The sequence below is a fragment of the Corythoichthys intestinalis genome, chromosome 6 (assembly GCF_030265065.1).
Source record: "Corythoichthys intestinalis isolate RoL2023-P3 chromosome 6, ASM3026506v1, whole genome shotgun sequence".
Taxonomy (NCBI): domain Eukaryota; kingdom Metazoa; phylum Chordata; class Actinopteri; order Syngnathiformes; family Syngnathidae; genus Corythoichthys; species Corythoichthys intestinalis.
The window spans coordinates 35,586,772-35,603,649 of record NC_080400.1 but is presented as its reverse complement, the minus strand read 5'-3'; the positions used below and the strand labels follow the sequence as shown (position 1 = coordinate 35,603,649).

The following is a 16,878-nucleotide window of genomic DNA, read 5'->3' as shown; positions in this document are numbered from 1 at the left end:
CTTGATCATGTAATTTCATTTTAATGCTGAATTAACATATTCGTAATGAAAAAAAAAATCTCTGTTGCATTAACATACTGCACCAATTTTAGCTAACTAATTAGACCAACTCACTTTTTCTGATTAGTATTTGTTCTTACCACAGTATTGTGACATGGAGAAACCGGAAATTGTAGCACAGATCCATTCCAAAAACGTCCATGCATAGGAACCTAAAACTTTCTTTAGGTGTGAATATGAGTATTCGATTGATGAAAACATTTAACTTTCACGCTATCACTGGTTGTGAACTGAACCAACACTGCTTACACATCAGGTATATGGTCCAATTCAAGTACAATTTTTCATTGCCCAAACATAATCTGTATGCTCAATTCCAAACAAAGCCGTTATAGAGCAAGCATTGTGGGTATTTGGACAGTTTCAGATAGTATTGCCATTACAATTGTCAATGTAAGTCAGTAAATCAAATTATTTTTTTATACAACGGTTTCATTATTGCGAAAAATGTAAAAAGTATGTATATGATTCCTGCAAGGTACCTGTAGCATGATAAACCAAGAACAAATAAGGTATAACAATAAAATGACAAATTCACCAATTTATCTATTTATTCATTTATTTTTATAGTTGGCAAGGTTTAAATAACAACGGAATCAGCACAAAAAAAGGATTGAACAAAATTTCAATTACTTTTTTATTAAAAGACTTTTCGGATAAAAAGACTTCGGAATATATTAATAAAAAAAAAAAAGCACAATAAATTAACTTACAAACGTTTTCAGCGACAACGCCAAATGTGTGCAGTATTTTTTACAAACAGACAGTGGTGGAACACATTTAAGACAAACAATTTATTTAGCGTGTATATTTGCATCTTCAATTTCTAGCTGAAGGCATGAAGACCCAGTGTCACTACCTTGTTGCAAACCACCAACCAGCATGTAATTCCCACGCCACCTGTAAAAGCAGAACATCTGTCAGTAATATAGTGATTTCTTTTTTTCCCTTAACAGATGATGTCAAATTGCGGACACCATTGTATAAATGAGTGCTCAAAACAATAGGATGAGATGAATACCTGCGACTCCAGTTGGGAAAGCAACAAGACGTTCGACAGGTGCAATCCATTTACTGGGAACCACTGTGACTGGATCAGAGTAATACTTCCAAATTAAAGATATCATGAGAACAGCCTGACCAGGAAACAAACAAACATTCAGACATCATTTGACGGAGCCCCATGCATTTTTACGTGCATTCAAACAGACTTCAGCAATCCAAAATTTTAATGGTTTGACCTACCTGCAGGATGTAAAAGACGATGTTGACAATCCATTTCATTTTGGCTTGTTGTGCAGACCTTGATTTCACTGTCAACAGAAGAAAACAATTTCTCAAGCATGGCATCTTTTGGGACTGTTTTGGTTAGTCCACGCACAGTCATATAAGTGATGCACGATAATATATTTTTCAACCGATACCGATAACCAATAATTTCCTTCTCATTCCAACCAATAACTGATAATGTCAAGTTGATAATTCTCTTAAAAGATTTATGTAAATATTTAAAGTATACACAAGAGAAAATATTACTGTGCAAAAATCTAATTTATTGCTCTTGTTTTCCAACATCAAATATGAACAAATAGTCAATTCCAACATCTAAATAATGACATTGTCTGACATTGTGTAATGTTAAACTTTTGGCAACAATTTCTTACAGAGTAAATACCTAAGTTGCACAAAAATGCTTTTAAAATTAAGCCATTCCTAACATATATAACATTACTACACTGCAAAAACACACCTTAAAACTAGTCAGTTTTAAGTGTAAATCTATTGGAAATAAGTGACATTATCTGCCAGCGCTTCAAGTGTATTTCTCTCAGATTTCTTGGAAGAAAAATAGCTAGCTGAAAATAAGCTTAACAGCCTTATTTTAAGCAATAAATTGTTATAATTAATCCTAAAAAAAAAACCAAAACTTGGAAGAAGGAAAGATTTTGAATATTTGTGGCTACAGAATATTATTGTTATTTCATTACAACAGGAATGCGCATATTTAAATTGATGTGTTAAGTGCCAATAAGTTTTGATTATCTACTGTGACTTTAATTGAGCAGACAAATAAGTTAAATACTTTGAAATGTGATTGCTAATGTTATAGGCTTTGTTGCACACTGTGAAAATGATTAAGAGGGAGATTTCATGTATCAATTTTGCAGCAGTTTGTTTACATTTGTGGCACTCACGACACTTGCTTTACAGCAGCTAAGCTGATACACGGCAGTACTATTTGGACGGAGTTGGAGCTCGCATCCCCGTGCGTGTTGTTTTGTGACTGAGTTTTGTTAAACCGAAAATAAAGGCAGCATTACAAAGTCATCTGACTGCTCATCATTTTACATACTGAATGCATTACTGACTGGCCAACTTCTTGTGTGTTTTTCTGCATGTTTAAATTGTCATCTAACCACTGTGCCGTCATGATAAGCTTGCTTACTGGACATCACTTGTCAAAATGTCCGTGGTGAAACTGATGTGATTGGTATGTTTTTCATGAAGAATGTTGGTCGTATAAACTGCATTATTTTTTTTTTTATCCGGGGCTTTGGCTCTCGGATCATTTCGGTAAAAAAAAAAAATCGTCTCTCGTCTCGGCGGCGGCAGCTACATTCGTACCGGATAATCAGCCCGACCCGGCCGGTTCGCTGCAGCGAATTCAGAGCCAGGCTCTGCTCCGGACGGCGGCGCATGCCTCGCGTCCGACACGCCATGGGGGAACGCTCGAGAAACTGGGGTGTTCGCCGGAGGTCCTGCCGCCGGGGAACCGGGCTCGGCCCGCCCCTTTAAGGGCAAGGCGGTGGCCTGCCGGGCCAGCCAGAGTGGTGGGCTCCGTCGGAAGACGGCAACTTGTCGACTATCGGTCTCGAGTCGCGCCGGTGTTTAGTCTTAGATGCGAGTTTACCAACTGCTTTGGAATGCATTCTCAAACAACCAGACTCCGGGAAGGCCGCAGCGTCTCTATCGTCACAAGCACCGTAGTTAAACTTAGTTTGTGTTTACAATAGCTTTAGCATTCCCGCTAGCAGCAGCCTTGTATTCGTTCCAAAAATCTTTGTGATGCAGTTTTAAATGGCTGCTGGGTTAGTGGTGTTGAGTGAGGACGCTTTCTTTCCGCCTCGTGGAACTTCTGCAGTGCATGTTTCGCAGATGGCAACAGTCTTTTTTTTCACACAAAATAATACCAGCCAGGCTAGTAACACCCGCCATAATCTACAACTGCTTCTTGTCGTGTATCTCCGCCTCCTCAACCCCTCCTCCCTCAGGGGCTTCAGAGAGGGGAGGGGTTGAGGAGGCAGTGTGCTGAATTCTTCGGTTGCGCACATTTGGAGGCTAAATCAAGTATATAATTATCGGATGGCATTATCTGTTGAATTTTTTTTTATTATCCGGATTATCTGTGTGACCTCATAATTGCCATTATTGGCCGATTATTATCAGTGACCGATATTATCGTGCATCTTTAAAGTATATGCTATATACTGTATGAAAGTGGTTAAATTTAATGTCTTAGAGAAGACTGAAACAAATCAATATATTGTGGTAAGGGTGTAACGGTACATGTATTTGTAGAGGCGTGCAAAATTTCCGATTCTTAGATTCTTCGCGATTCGGCCGTGGAAGATTCGAGAACGATTCACAAACATCCAAATTCCGATTTTTGAATTATACCACGTAAAACGGAAGTAAAACACAGTCAGCGCGGTCTTTGGGACACAATGAGGAATGGACCGAGAGTAAATATCATGTTCAACTCATGCCGCTAGATAAAAAAAAAAAACAATCATACCTGACTGCGGCCGACAGCCGCTACAAACAATGCCCAGTTACTAGTTGAATCAAACATACGGCTACAGTAGATATCATATATATGTAGAACCTGATGCAAAATGACAGACGACGGTGGTGTTAGAACATGTATTATTGAACAGAGATGCGAAATGAGACTTTCCGGCGTTAGTAAACAGCCGCCATCTTAAAGCAGTACTAAAGCAGTGACTTCTCTAGAAGGCTCTGTTGTAGCGAACCTAATGAACTTTTTATCCAAAATACTCCTAAATCGGCAGAATCTTGTCTTGAATCTATCTTTAAATGATGAAATAGTTTTAAAACTTTGATAAAAGTAGACAGAAGGGAAATTATAGAATAACGGGAGCAATTTGAAAAACTAACAGTTGATTCACAACATTAAATTAAGTGAATGTAGTTTAAAGTTGCTGATAAAGAATGGGGACTGGAGTATTTTATTTACTGTTATTTTTGTATATTTGTTTACTGTTACATGTTAACTTGATACTGAAATAGTAGTTTGGTTTAGCCTGAGAGGATTTTTGAACAATTTTGGAACTAATGTACAAAACATTTTAAAAAATTGAAAAAAAATAATAATAAAAAAAGGTGGGAGGTGCATCAATAATCGTTTTATAATCAAATTGGAGCCTCTGAATCGTAATCGAATCGTTAGGTGCCCAAAGATTCCCAGCTCTATGTATTTGTATTGAACCGTTTCGGTAAGCGGTGCTCGGTTCAGAACTGAGGCGTACCGAACGAGTTTCTGACATAATGTAATACTTACTTTTCGATGCTGTGAGTCAGTCGGGTTACAGTTTCTTTGTGTAGATTATATTTACTCCGTCTTCTCTACTATAATGATGACCAACAAGGTAGGACAGTATATAACCCAGAAACGTCAACGGCGCGACAAGGTGGCCGCCGCAAGAACGCAGTGAAATGCGGGCGTTAAAGTCAATCAGCCAATGCACACCAGTCGCAGTGCAGCCACGTGTTACGCGTCCCAGAAGCGGCTGAACGCGACGCAACCCTCCTGCGTCAATACTACTAGCTAGGATCGGGCAGAATGGAAGTGACTCGTGTAAAAATACAGTGGATCCGGTCGACTTTCATACTAATATGCAATCGTAACCCACTTTTTGAGTCCATCAGATCTCTTGAGTGGTAGATCGGGGCACAGTTGACTTGTCTTTGTTGATTTACTGCTGTCTTCTCTGCTATAATAATAACCAACACGGCCCGTGTTCAATACAAAACCCTCCTACCACAACAAAACAAGTAGGAACTAATATTCACATAGGAACTAAAGTTATACAACATAAAATATACAATATAAATGAATACTACATCACATTTGTAAAATATAAACACATAATAAAATAAATAATAGCCCATTAAAATAAGATAAATTGAAATGAGCTAAAACACCTGTAATTTAATAATAAGAATAATACACAGATCCTGCTTACACAATTACATTTATTAATTTCTGTGTGGCGCTTTAACTTGAGAAAATCCACCAATAAAGCTTTTGAAAACCGTTCATAAGAAAAAAAAATCATGGAGGCATTTCATTTGCAAAATATATGTTAAAATCTTTGTCATTGGGATTGCTTTTCTCTTTAGCACAGGACTTCTTTTTTCTTCTTTCTTTCAGAAAGAAAGCTGACCAATACGCGGGGTCTGAAAGGCAAATTGTTGTTGGATTATTATCTTTAAATACCCGCTACTTTTTGAGCAGGATTCTAGCTTTGTATAGGCTAATTTTCCTATTGTTGAAAACACAAATGTGTGTAATAAACAACTAGCACATTTATATTTTGCATTTTGTTTTCTTACTGTACCGAAAATGAACCGAACCATGACCTCAAAACTGAGGTACGTACCGAATCGAGATTTTTGAGTACCGTTACACCCCTACATTGTGGTACCTGGACTTGCATTACATATTCATTCTGTGAACAAGTTGGTAAGTTATAAATACATACATACATACATACATACAATAAACTTACACAGTGTACATTAAATAGGTCTTCTTCAATGAATTTACTTTAAAGATTAGCTTATTTGTACGCATTCAATGGAAATTCTGTAATTGAGGGATTTTATCACAGAAGAAAAATATATTTTAATATATTAAAATCTTTACGCATGGACCAGGACTCAGTCTGTATGTCAGCATATCTAATTGAGTTGTCGGCCTGCAACAACTCTTTGTGAGAGTTCACATTTCATATTTGAGAGTTTACGGTCACTCCAGATCAATAAAATTCAGAAAATGCATTAGTGACTATTGATCTTCCCATGACTAGGGTTTATATTAATTGCTACAAAATGTTTATACTTTAGTCGAGCGGCATATTTGAAACTGTCTCTCCGATTTGTTTTTAAATATGATTGGGGAAAAAAAAAAAACATAGGGCGAAACCTGTAATTGGGTAACTTGTTAATCAAGGTACCACCCTAAAAGACAAATAAAAATGATTTGACAATGTAGTCAATATAACATCAACCGACTGTTGGAAGCCACATAGTGGGAATCTCATAAGGTTGACTAAAGGCCATCTTTTTCCATACCGTTTGTTTTGAGCTTGTCCGTCATCTTGTTTATCTTGCGCTCTAACCGGGCATATCTGGCGAATTCATCCATCATACTTATTGAAGACTGCTCTTTCTTCATCGCCTGGATTTCAGTTCTCATCTCGTTTTCCTGTTCGGCATCTTTTTGCACCATCCTGGAGAGCTGTACAGAGTAGATACATTTCAAACAGCCTAAGGTATATTCACAAGGAACTGGATTCAAGCGGCATTTACTTACGAAAGAGGAAATACTCGGCAACAGTGTTTTCATGAGATTGCAAAGGAAAACGGACCCAAGCACTAGAAACCAAGCATAACAAGCCGCCATTGTTATTGAACCGTGTTTTTCTTCGTTGCATGACAGAAGATAAATTCCTGCCTGACTGCCAGTTTTCAGGCGCATTGTCGCCCCTTAGAGGTTGGAGTGTGAGTCCATCTATGGTGACATATGGTACAATACTTATACATTTCATATTGGATTGTTGGTGTTGGTTTTCAACCCTATAATGCGCGGGGATTGTAAAGCTGTACACAAGAAGATAAGATGAATTAATAACACATTTCTTATATGTTATTCAAAATGCAGGCAAGTAGGTAAATAATACATACATTACATAAATACATACATACTAGGGGTTGGCATTTGATTAAAAATAATCTCATTAATTGGAGGCTTTGTAATTATTTAATTTTGATGAATTGTATTTAAATCGCAATTACAATACTTGTCCCAAAAATCTACATTTTATAAAATGAAAATATTTTAGTGAGTTAATAAGTCAAATGGCTTACTCTGAGAAAATGTAATTACTTGTTTTTATAAACAATTACAAAACAGTGGAAATAAGAGTTGGGCCATCAAAACTCAACCACCCCTCGGGCCCCTCCCCCACACCCCACCAATCGGTACCAACATTTATATCGACAAAACAAGAATTGCACATCCTTTCAAGTAAAAGAACCAAAAAAATGGTTAATTGAGAGGCCTAAAACTCCGAGTAACCTTAGCTAAAAAATATATGTGTGAAACTGTGAATCATATATACCCATGGGAATGGAGCCGTCTCATTGAATGGGGCCGTAAAGAAGAAAATTGTCAACAAATGAAAGCGATAGATCACACAAATTGTAACAAAACAAAGGAAACCTTTAACAAAAATAAAAGGGAACCCCAAGGTCGAAGTAGATCACCAGATAGCACCACCCGTCTTTGTTTAAGCCAGAGTGCACTTCATGGGAGACGTTAGGAAGACACCGCTGTTAAAAATACAGTTCATATGTATGTATTAAAATTAAAAAGGTGAGTGACATGCTGTCCTGTCCACACAGGTAAGTTGCTATGGTTCAAAAATATGTTGCCTCCTCCTCTAAGCCAATTAGCGAAAGAAAAGGGCGGGACATATTGTTTCCTGCTCCGTTGGTAGGCCGAGGTTGAAATCACATTGAGCGGGATATCCAATCGGATTTCAGCTCGTCCTGGTTCTACTCGGACGTTCATTTGAAGTTACAGGCACTGAGTGTTTTGGAGGTAAATGCTTTCAAGGTGTGGTGTGTGCTGACTTATTTAAGTGCTTAAAGGTTCTCTGCAAGCTTGACAACAATGGGAAAAACGAAGGTATGTTGTATCGACACAATTGTTTCAGAATATTTATTTGCTACCCTCCGTTTAAATGGCTTTTTTCAAATCATTAATTTAATATGTTTCCGCGTCGTCGATCCTGTTGAGCCACTTTGAGTGGCGCTTTTGTTTTTTTCAACTTAGAGGTGCTTGTGTATTTTGGAATGAAATCCGAAAGGGCTGGTTTTTAAAGATACAAAATATAAAACAAATAGTGCAATCTGCAAGGAGACAATGGGGTGTAACCTCAGTCGAGGCACAGGTTGCCATTTGGCGGAAGCGTGTCGAAATATTGTTAGCAAACGCCGCATTTACGCATTTTGCATGGCGGAATTTATGCTGCTAAAAAAATTTACAGACGAGTGCGACTGTAATAACGACAATCCGTGACACATTTCGACGTGCATACCGCGCGTCGTGCAGAAAGAATGCTTCCATGCGCGTCACCATCGTCCTTTCTCTCTGAGCGCCATGGCAGCCAGAAAAAGACACGCCTGCTCCTTTTCATAACCAAAGCCTGTATAGTCACGTCGGGGAGCTTTTTCTCGCTGGATTTTTTCATTTCAAACAGTATGTTAAAGTGGATGGCTGATAGAAAGCGTACGTTAATGGTGGATCGTTCTCACTTCTCGTGTTAAACTATTGTGCTTTAACTATTCAATCTAGAATGTTTTATTTGGCTAGCGAGAGCGTTCGCCTTTAAGAAACATTGCATAATGTCGTTATGACTTTAGGGAAGGGAGAGGTGCCCATCCCCCCTTTGCATCACACGCCCACTGTGGCTTCGGAGTGTTTGTTGTTCCTGCTTTTAATATTCTCTTTCTCCCTTCTCTCTGCACAGGTCGCAGAGGCTGAAGCAGATGCAAGCCCAGCGGTTAGTAGTTGTAACGCAGCCACGAAGGCTTTTCATTCCAACGCATTTTTACTTACACCCAGAGAACATGTTTTTGGGGGAGGGGAAATCGGGCCATGTTTCAGAGGATCAGAATAATTGAAAATAATTTTAATTAAAGAAAAAAAAAATATATTGGCAGATTCTCAAAATCAGGTGACTCGGGTACTAAAAATATGCAATCAGGACATCACTAATTGACATTCCCCAAAAATGACTGTTGTCCCCAATTTCCCCATTTATCAACAAAAAATGCGATTCAGTCTAAATGGTACATTTAAATAACAGGTTCGCGTCATTTGTTGTTACATTGATTGATTTTCTACATTCCACATATTTAGACCCACCAAAATTGTTCAAATAACCACTGTGTATTTCTCCAATTCAAAATTGAAATTGTTCTTCATTAAAAAAAAAAAATTAAATTCCCTCCCATTGACTTTTAAAACGGCCACAACAATTCCACATTAACTCCTTCAACTTGGAGCCGCCAAATATTTCCAGATTTTCCGAATCTTTTAGGATTCCAACATTCATGACGCCCCCTCCAACACTCTAACTGGCATTATTATTAAAACACAAAAACTTGATCCGCACAGACTCTAATTTTATTAAAATGTATATAGATAGCTGGATTTATATTTTATCTGTCCACAAGGGAATTTCAATGGCTACAATATCATGCACAGTTGGTCTTCTTTCTTTTGTTTCTTTTTTTTTTTTTTTTTTTTAAACATGTTTACTTCTGTAAGCACAGATCAATTAACTAAGATATTTACATCTTCACGCACAGAAAACATCATGTCCCCAATTTGTTTCTAGTAACTTCTCATCCACTCTCGTTATTCTTGCTGTCCTGCTACGTTCTACAGTCAGTTGAAGAGATTTAGGTTTAAATCTTTCACCACACAAATGAAGTGGTTACCTCATCACTCCAAGTTGCAATTCACCTTAAATAACTAATCCATGGACTCAAAACACCAATATTCCCAGTGAATGGAATACCAACGGAACAAAAATCAGTGTCCCTTTCAAGAGGGGATATTCCGATTGACACAATCAGAATTTATTTTGTTGACCTTATTCTGTAAGTAACATCTGTTCTCCTTCAGCCAAGGCGAAAGTCTCAACGGTTGCAAGATGTAAGTTTCACTTAGTAGTTATTCTTTTATATTGTGTACTGCTGGTGTTATAACAATTCCTTATGCTTCACAGAAAGAAACTGAAACAAAGCCAGAGCCAATAAAGAAGGTACAAATCGAAATCAAGGCATTTGTACTGATCAAATTACTTTTCATTAATAATTGCTTGATTTTTTTTAAAAAAACATTTTAGACACCTAAGAATCCAAAGGCTAAGGAGGTGGTTAAGGATAAACCAGAGCAAAAGAAGGATGCGGCTAAGGATGAAAAACAGGAGGATAGTGCAGAAAATGGGGAGGCCAAAGTTGAAGAGGTAGCTTCAGGTTTAACCATCAAATAATATTAACCTTTTTATTGCCAATAGTACAATGCAAAGAGGATTTTCCTTCTCTTTTATAGGCTGCTCCAGAAGAGGAAAAGGAGGAGAAGACCGACGAGGACAAAGCAGACGAGTAGCGTCAACTGAACTCATCTGCTCGTGCTCTCTCTACCAACATTAATGTCAAGTGCACATGTTTTCAACTGCTATTTTCTTGGGACAGCAGCATTTTTTGGGACATGAATGCAGAAACACATTTAAATCTTTTCCCCCCCTCATATGCCTTATAATTTCATGGCTTCTATGAAGGGAATGTCTTGGCCTTTGTGTCGTTTTAGTTTCCCTATGTTTTCTCCCTTTGTCGGTTTGTTTTGCTTTTTAGGCTGTAGTCTTTGTTTCTTTTCTATCAGAAATCTGATGTAAAACTATAAGTTAACATGGAATTTCTCAAGGGATTTTGTAAACTATACTCTTTTTAGCGATATGTAAAAACAAGATCCCTACGGTTATTAAATCGAATGTTTGGATGTCTTTTGGAATGATAATTCTTTTGACTGTAAAATCATAATTTCTGGTCTGAGAATGCACAGCATGCTTGCATTTGTTGCATCATAAGAACATGTGCACAGCTGCTGTTTAAACTTGTGAGTCACAACAACAAAAATATGTTGTCATCTACAGTAGATGCATCCAGTAATGGTACATTGTTGTTCTTAGCTATGCTCACTGCTCGCTCACTGTGCTGCCATTACTTAACAATATGTACGCATTACAAATTTTGTGGCTATTATTGTGACTTTGGGACATCTCTACCGATGTACAGGTTTTTTTTTTTTTTTCTTTTTTAAATGGTTGATTAAAAAACATTCTTTTACATTGTGCATATTTTTCAAGTCAATGTGGTCTTAGTTTTAAGGGTGTAGAATAGGGAAGTGAAATACAATTATTTGATTATCTTTTTGTTCAAGTTATTTCCATATTCTTTTTTTTATAAACAAGAATTGGCTAAACTGATAAATATAAGGTACTACATGACAAGTCAATAAAAATATGAGGCATGGACTGCAGAATGTACACTAATGTTTTCACCATTCTCTTTGCTCTCATGCATTTTTTAGAAAACATTCATGTCACACTATGAAAAAAAAAGTATTGAGTTTTTACATAGTATATTGTACAGCAGTAGTTCTTAACCTTGGTTCGATCTACCCCCAGGGGTTCCGTGAGTAAGTCTAAGGGGTTCGGCGGAGGTAAAGAAACGCAGAGCCCTATTTTCGTACGCTGATTAAATCTAGGCAAAGTGGCTTTTTAGACCAGGATTTGGGCGTCTTTGCTCCGACTTTACAGGCTTAATCCATTTCTTTTAACTGCTAGTTCTCGATCTGTTGGGAGGAGGAACTGTTTTGCTAAGTGGAAGGTTGAGTCGCACTTGATATGAGGGAGTACAATAGACCAATGGGCAGCATGTTCTCAAATGTTGGCCTGTTTATAAAACATGCCGTCCAAATGAGACGAATTTTTAACGGAAATTTTCTAAATTAGCTTGCTGGGCTAGATGTATCGGTTTTGAATTTGAAAAAAAAAAATTGCGTTATTCTCTAATTCCGAAGGGTTCCGTGAATCCACATGTGAAACTTGTGGGGTTCGGTACCTTTAGCAAGGTTAAGAGCCACTGCTGTCTTGTATATGTAATCTTTTGGTTTGAGATGTATGCTAGTAAGAGGCAAAACAATTGAATGGTGTTCCATTAGGTGGCAGAATGTAGCCTACCATGAACCTGTTTCCACTTGATGTCTTTCATGTACAGGGGTCACTACTCATCAACTTTTTCATAGGTAATGGTTATGTCATTGGCTGTCATCAGTAACAAACTAGTTTAATTTCACAGCATGAAATAGGCCACAGAATTGTACGTCTGTCAGTGAAGTAATGTGGCAGGCTACTACATTGAACATGTATATAAATAATTGTAAAAAAAAAAAATGTTAAAATCAGGTTTGATTGCATTATTATTTAACCATTTCAAAAGGGATTAGGCGTCAAGTAGTGTAACCAGTAGTTCATGAGTTAAAAGGATTACTTTCTATGTTTATAGTATCTTTAAATACAATCTCTGGTGAGTTATTTTTAGAACAGCTATTTAAGCAGTACAGTAGTTGTGGCCCCATGTAGCTTACTGTATACCAAGTCAAGGGTAACCTGGTGCTTGTGGTTATCACATAGGTGAGTCTTGACTGAATAATTTGTTCACTGAGATACACTCACAGGCCACTTTATCAGGCACACCCTGCTGAAGTGGGTTGGACCCCTTTTAGGATTCAGACGTACCTTAATCCATACATAGATTCAATAAGGTACCGGAAACATTCCACGGGGAGTTTTGAATAAATAGCATAACTGCATATTTGTCGGCTGCAGGTCCAGGATGTGAATCTCCCATTCCACCACATCCCAAGGGTGCTCTGTTGTATTGAGATCTGGTGACTGTGGAGGCTATTTGAGTCACTCATGTCATGTTCAAGAAAACCAATCTGAGATGATGTGATCTTTATGACATGATGCTTTATCCTGCTGTTAGTAGCTATCAGATTATGGGTACACTGTGTTCATAAAAGGATGGGCATGGTCAGCAACAATACTCATTTAGGATGTTGTGTTTCAACAGTGCCAAGAGCCTCAAAGTGCCATCCATCCATCCATTATCTTCCGCTTAGTCCGGGGTTGGGTCGCGGGGGCAGCAGCTTTAGCAGGAAAGCCCAGACTTCCCTCTCCCCAGCCACTTCAGTCAGCTCCTCCGGCGGGATTCCAAGGCGTTCCCAGGCCAGCCGAGCGACATAGTCTCTCCAGCGTGACCTGGGTCGTCCCCGGGGCCTCCCGCCGGTGGGACATGCCCGAAACACCTCTCCAGGGAGGCGTCCAGGAGGCATCCGAACCAGATGCCCGAGCCACCTCAACTGGTTCCTCTCAACGCGGAGGAGTAGCGGCTTGACACCAAGCCCCTCCCGGATAACTGGGCTTCTCACCCTATCTCTAAGGGAGAGCCCGGACACCCTACAGAGGAAACTCATTTCGGCCACTTGTATCCGGGATCTTGTTCTTTCGGTCACGACCCACCGCTCGTGACCATAGGTGAGGGTAGGAACGTAGATCGACCGGTAAATCGAGAGCTTCGCCTTTTGGCTCAGCTCCTTCTTCACCACAACGGACAGGTGCAGAGTCCGCATCACTGCAGACGCTGCACCGATCCGCCTGTCGATCTCCCGCTCCCTCCTACCCTCACTCATGAACAAGACCCCAAGATACTTGAACTCCTCCAATTGGGGAAGGATCTCATCCGCGACCCGGAGAGGGCATGCCACCCTTTTCCGGCTGAGGACCATGGTCTCGGATTTGGAGGTGTTGATCTTCATCCCAACCGCTTCACACTCGGCTGCAAACCGCCCCAGTGAGAGTTGGAGGTCACGGCTTGATGAAGCCAACAGCACCACATCATCTGCAAAAAGCAGAGATGCAATGCTGAAGTCACCAAACCGGACACCCTCAACGCTTCGGCTGCGCCTAGAAATTCTGTCCATAAAAATTATGAACAGAATCGGTGACAAAGGGCAGCCTTGGCGGAGTCCAATCCTCTCCTGGAACGAATTCGACTTACTGCCGGCAATGCGGACCAGACTCTGACACCGGTCGTACAGGGACCGAACAGCCCTTACCAAGGGGCTCGGTACCCTGTACTCCCGGAGCACCCTCCACAGGACTCCCCTAGGCACACGGTCGAACGCCTTCTCCAAATCCACATAACACATGTAGACTGGTTGAGCGAACTCCCATGCCCCCTCGAGGATCCTGCCAAGGGTGTAGAGCTGGTCCACTGTTCCACGGCCAGGACGAAAACCACACTGCTCCTCTTGAATCCGAGATTCGACTTCCTGATGGACCCTCCTTGCCAGCACCCCTGAATAGACTTTACCGGGGAGGCTGAGGAGTGTGATCCCTTTATAATTGGAACACACCCTCCGGTCCCCCTTCTTAAAAAGGGGGACCACCACCCCGGTCTGCCAATCCAGAGGCACTGTCCCCGATGTCCACGCAATGTTGTAGAGGCCTTTCAGCCACGACAGCCCCACAACATCCAGAGCCTTTAGGAACTCCAGGTGGATCTCATTGATCCCCAGGGCCTTGCCACCGAGGAGCTTTCCAACCACCTCAATGACTTCAACCCCAGAGATCGGAGAGCGCACCTTGGAGTCCCTAGACCCTGCATCCTCAAATGAAGGCGTGTCGGTGGAATTGAGGAGGTCTTCGAAGTATTCTCCCCACCGACTCACGACGTCCCGAGTCGAGGTCAGCAGTACCCCATCTTCACTATATACAGTGTTAATGGTGCACTGCTTTCCTCTCCGCAGACGACGGATGGTGGACCAGAATTTCCTCGAAGTCGTTCGGAAGTCGTTTTCCATAGTCTCGCCAAACTCCTCCCATGTCCAAGTTTTTGCCTCGGCCACCGGCGTAGCTGCAGTCCGCTTGGCCAGCCGGTACCTATCAGCTGCCTCCGGAGTCCCACAGGCCAAAAAGGCCCGGTAGGCCTCCTTCTTCAGCTTGACGCCATCCCTTACCGCTGGTGTCCACCAGCGGGTTCGGGGATTGCTGCCACGACAGGCACCAACCACCCTACGGCCACAGCTCCGATCGGCCGCCTCAACAATGGAGGTGCGGAACATGGTCCACTCGGACTCAATGTCCCCCACCTCTCCCGGGACAAGGGAGAAGTTCTGCCGGAGGTGGGTGTTGAAGCTCTTTCTGACAGGGGATTCTGCCAGATGTTCCCAGCAGACCCTCACAATACGTTTAGGCCTGCCAGGTCTGACCAGCACCTTCCCCTGCCATCGGAGCCAACACAACAAAAGGTGGTGATCAGTTGACAGCTCCGCCCCTCTCTTCACCCGAGTGTCCAAAACATGCAGCCGCAAGTCCGATGACACGATTACAAAGTCGATCATCGAACTGCGGCCTAGGGTGTCCTGGTGCCACGTGCACATATGGACACCCTTATGTTTGAACATGGTGTTTGTTATCGACAATCCATGACAAGCACAGAAGTCCAACAACAAAACACCGCTCGGGTTCTGATCGGGGGGCCGTTCCTCCCAATCACGCCCCTTCAGGTCTCACTGTCATTACCCACATGAGCGTTGAAGTCCCCCACCAGAACGAGGGAGTCCCCAGAGGGGGCGCTCTCCAGCACACCCTCCAAGGACTCCAAAAAGGGTGGATACTCCGAACTGCTGTTTGGTGCATAAGCACAAACAACAGTCAGGACCCGTCCCCCCACCCAAAGGCGGAGGGAGGCTACCCTCTCGTCTACTGGGATAAACCCCAGCGTACAGGCACCAAGCCGGGTGGCAATAAGTATGCCCACACCTGCTCGCCGCCACTCACCGTGGGCAACTCCAGAGTGGAAGAGGGTCCAACCCCTTTCGAGAGGACTGGTACCAGAACCCAAACTGTGTGTGGAGGAGAGTCCAACTATGTCTAGTTGGAACTTCTCTGCCTCACACACCAGCTCGGGCTCCTTTCCCGCCAGAGAGGTGACATTCCATGTCCCAAGAGTTAGCTTCTGTAGCCGGGGGTCGGACCGCCAAGGCCCCTGCCTTAGGCTTCCGCCCAAATCGCTACGCACCTGACCCTTTGGCCCTTCCCACAGGTGGTGAGCCCATGGGAAGGCGGACCCACGTTGCCTTTTCGGGCTGTGCCCGGCCGGACCCCATGGGAAAAGGCCCGGCCACCAGACGCTCACCTTCGAGCCCCACCCCCAGGCCTGGCTCCAGAGGGGGGCCCCGGTAACCCGCGTCCGGGCAAGGGAAACTTGAATCCTGTAATGTTTTGCATCATAAGGGGCCTTGTGAGCCATGCTATGTCAGGCCCCTCACCTAAGACCTGTTTGCCATGGGTGACCCTGCCAGGGGCTTGAAGCCCCCAGACAACATAGCTCCTAGGATCATTGGGACACGCAAACCCCTCCACCACGATAAGGTGATGACTCCAGGAGGGGCCTCAAAGTGTTCCAAGAAAATATCCCCCATACTATTTTGCCTTTCTATCACCTCAAACCAGTCTGACCATTCTCTGCTGGAATCAACAAAGCATTTTTGACCAAAAAACCTGCCACTCACTGGATGTTTTCTCTTTTTTCAGACCATTCTCTGTAAACTGTAGATATGTTTATGCGTTAGAATGTCAGGAGATCATTAGTTTCTGAAATACTCAGATGTGCCCATCTGCCACCAAAAACCATGCCAAGTCAAAGTCACTTAAAATATCTTTCTTGCCCATTCTTTTGATGCTCGGTTTGAACTGCAGCAGATCGTCTTTACCATGTCTACATGCAGTTTCTGCTATGTGATTGGTTTATAAGAAATTTGCGTGAACAAGGAGTTGGACAGGGGTGCCTTAAATGTTTATAATATAC

The 16,878-nt window shown here is 41.7% G+C and overlaps 2 protein-coding genes across 2 annotated transcripts; one reads left to right on the top strand and one right to left on the bottom strand.

Annotated features, from left to right (window-relative positions):
• Positions 1–604: 604 nt before the first annotated feature.
• On the bottom strand, positions 605–6,844 carry get1 (guided entry of tail-anchored proteins factor 1). Its single transcript, XM_057838433.1, has 5 exons — positions 6,680–6,844; positions 6,439–6,604; positions 1,306–1,373; positions 1,082–1,196; positions 605–960 (listed from the first exon to the last, which is right to left on the bottom strand). Exons 1-5 carry the CDS (start codon positions 6,842–6,844, stop codon positions 887–889), a joined length of 588 nt encoding a protein of 195 aa, XP_057694416.1. The 3' UTR covers positions 605–886.
• A 1,077-nt stretch (positions 6,845–7,921) lies between these two features.
• hmgn1a (high mobility group nucleosome binding domain 1a) lies at positions 7,922–11,486 on the top strand. The gene is made up of 6 exons (XM_057839224.1): positions 7,922–8,056; positions 8,901–8,933; positions 10,064–10,093; positions 10,167–10,202; positions 10,287–10,406; positions 10,493–11,486. The coding sequence occupies exons 1-6, from the start codon at positions 8,042–8,044 to the stop codon at positions 10,547–10,549; spliced, it is 291 nt and encodes a 96-aa protein (XP_057695207.1). The 5' UTR covers positions 7,922–8,041; the 3' UTR covers positions 10,550–11,486.
• Positions 11,487–16,878: the final 5,392 nt, after the last annotated feature.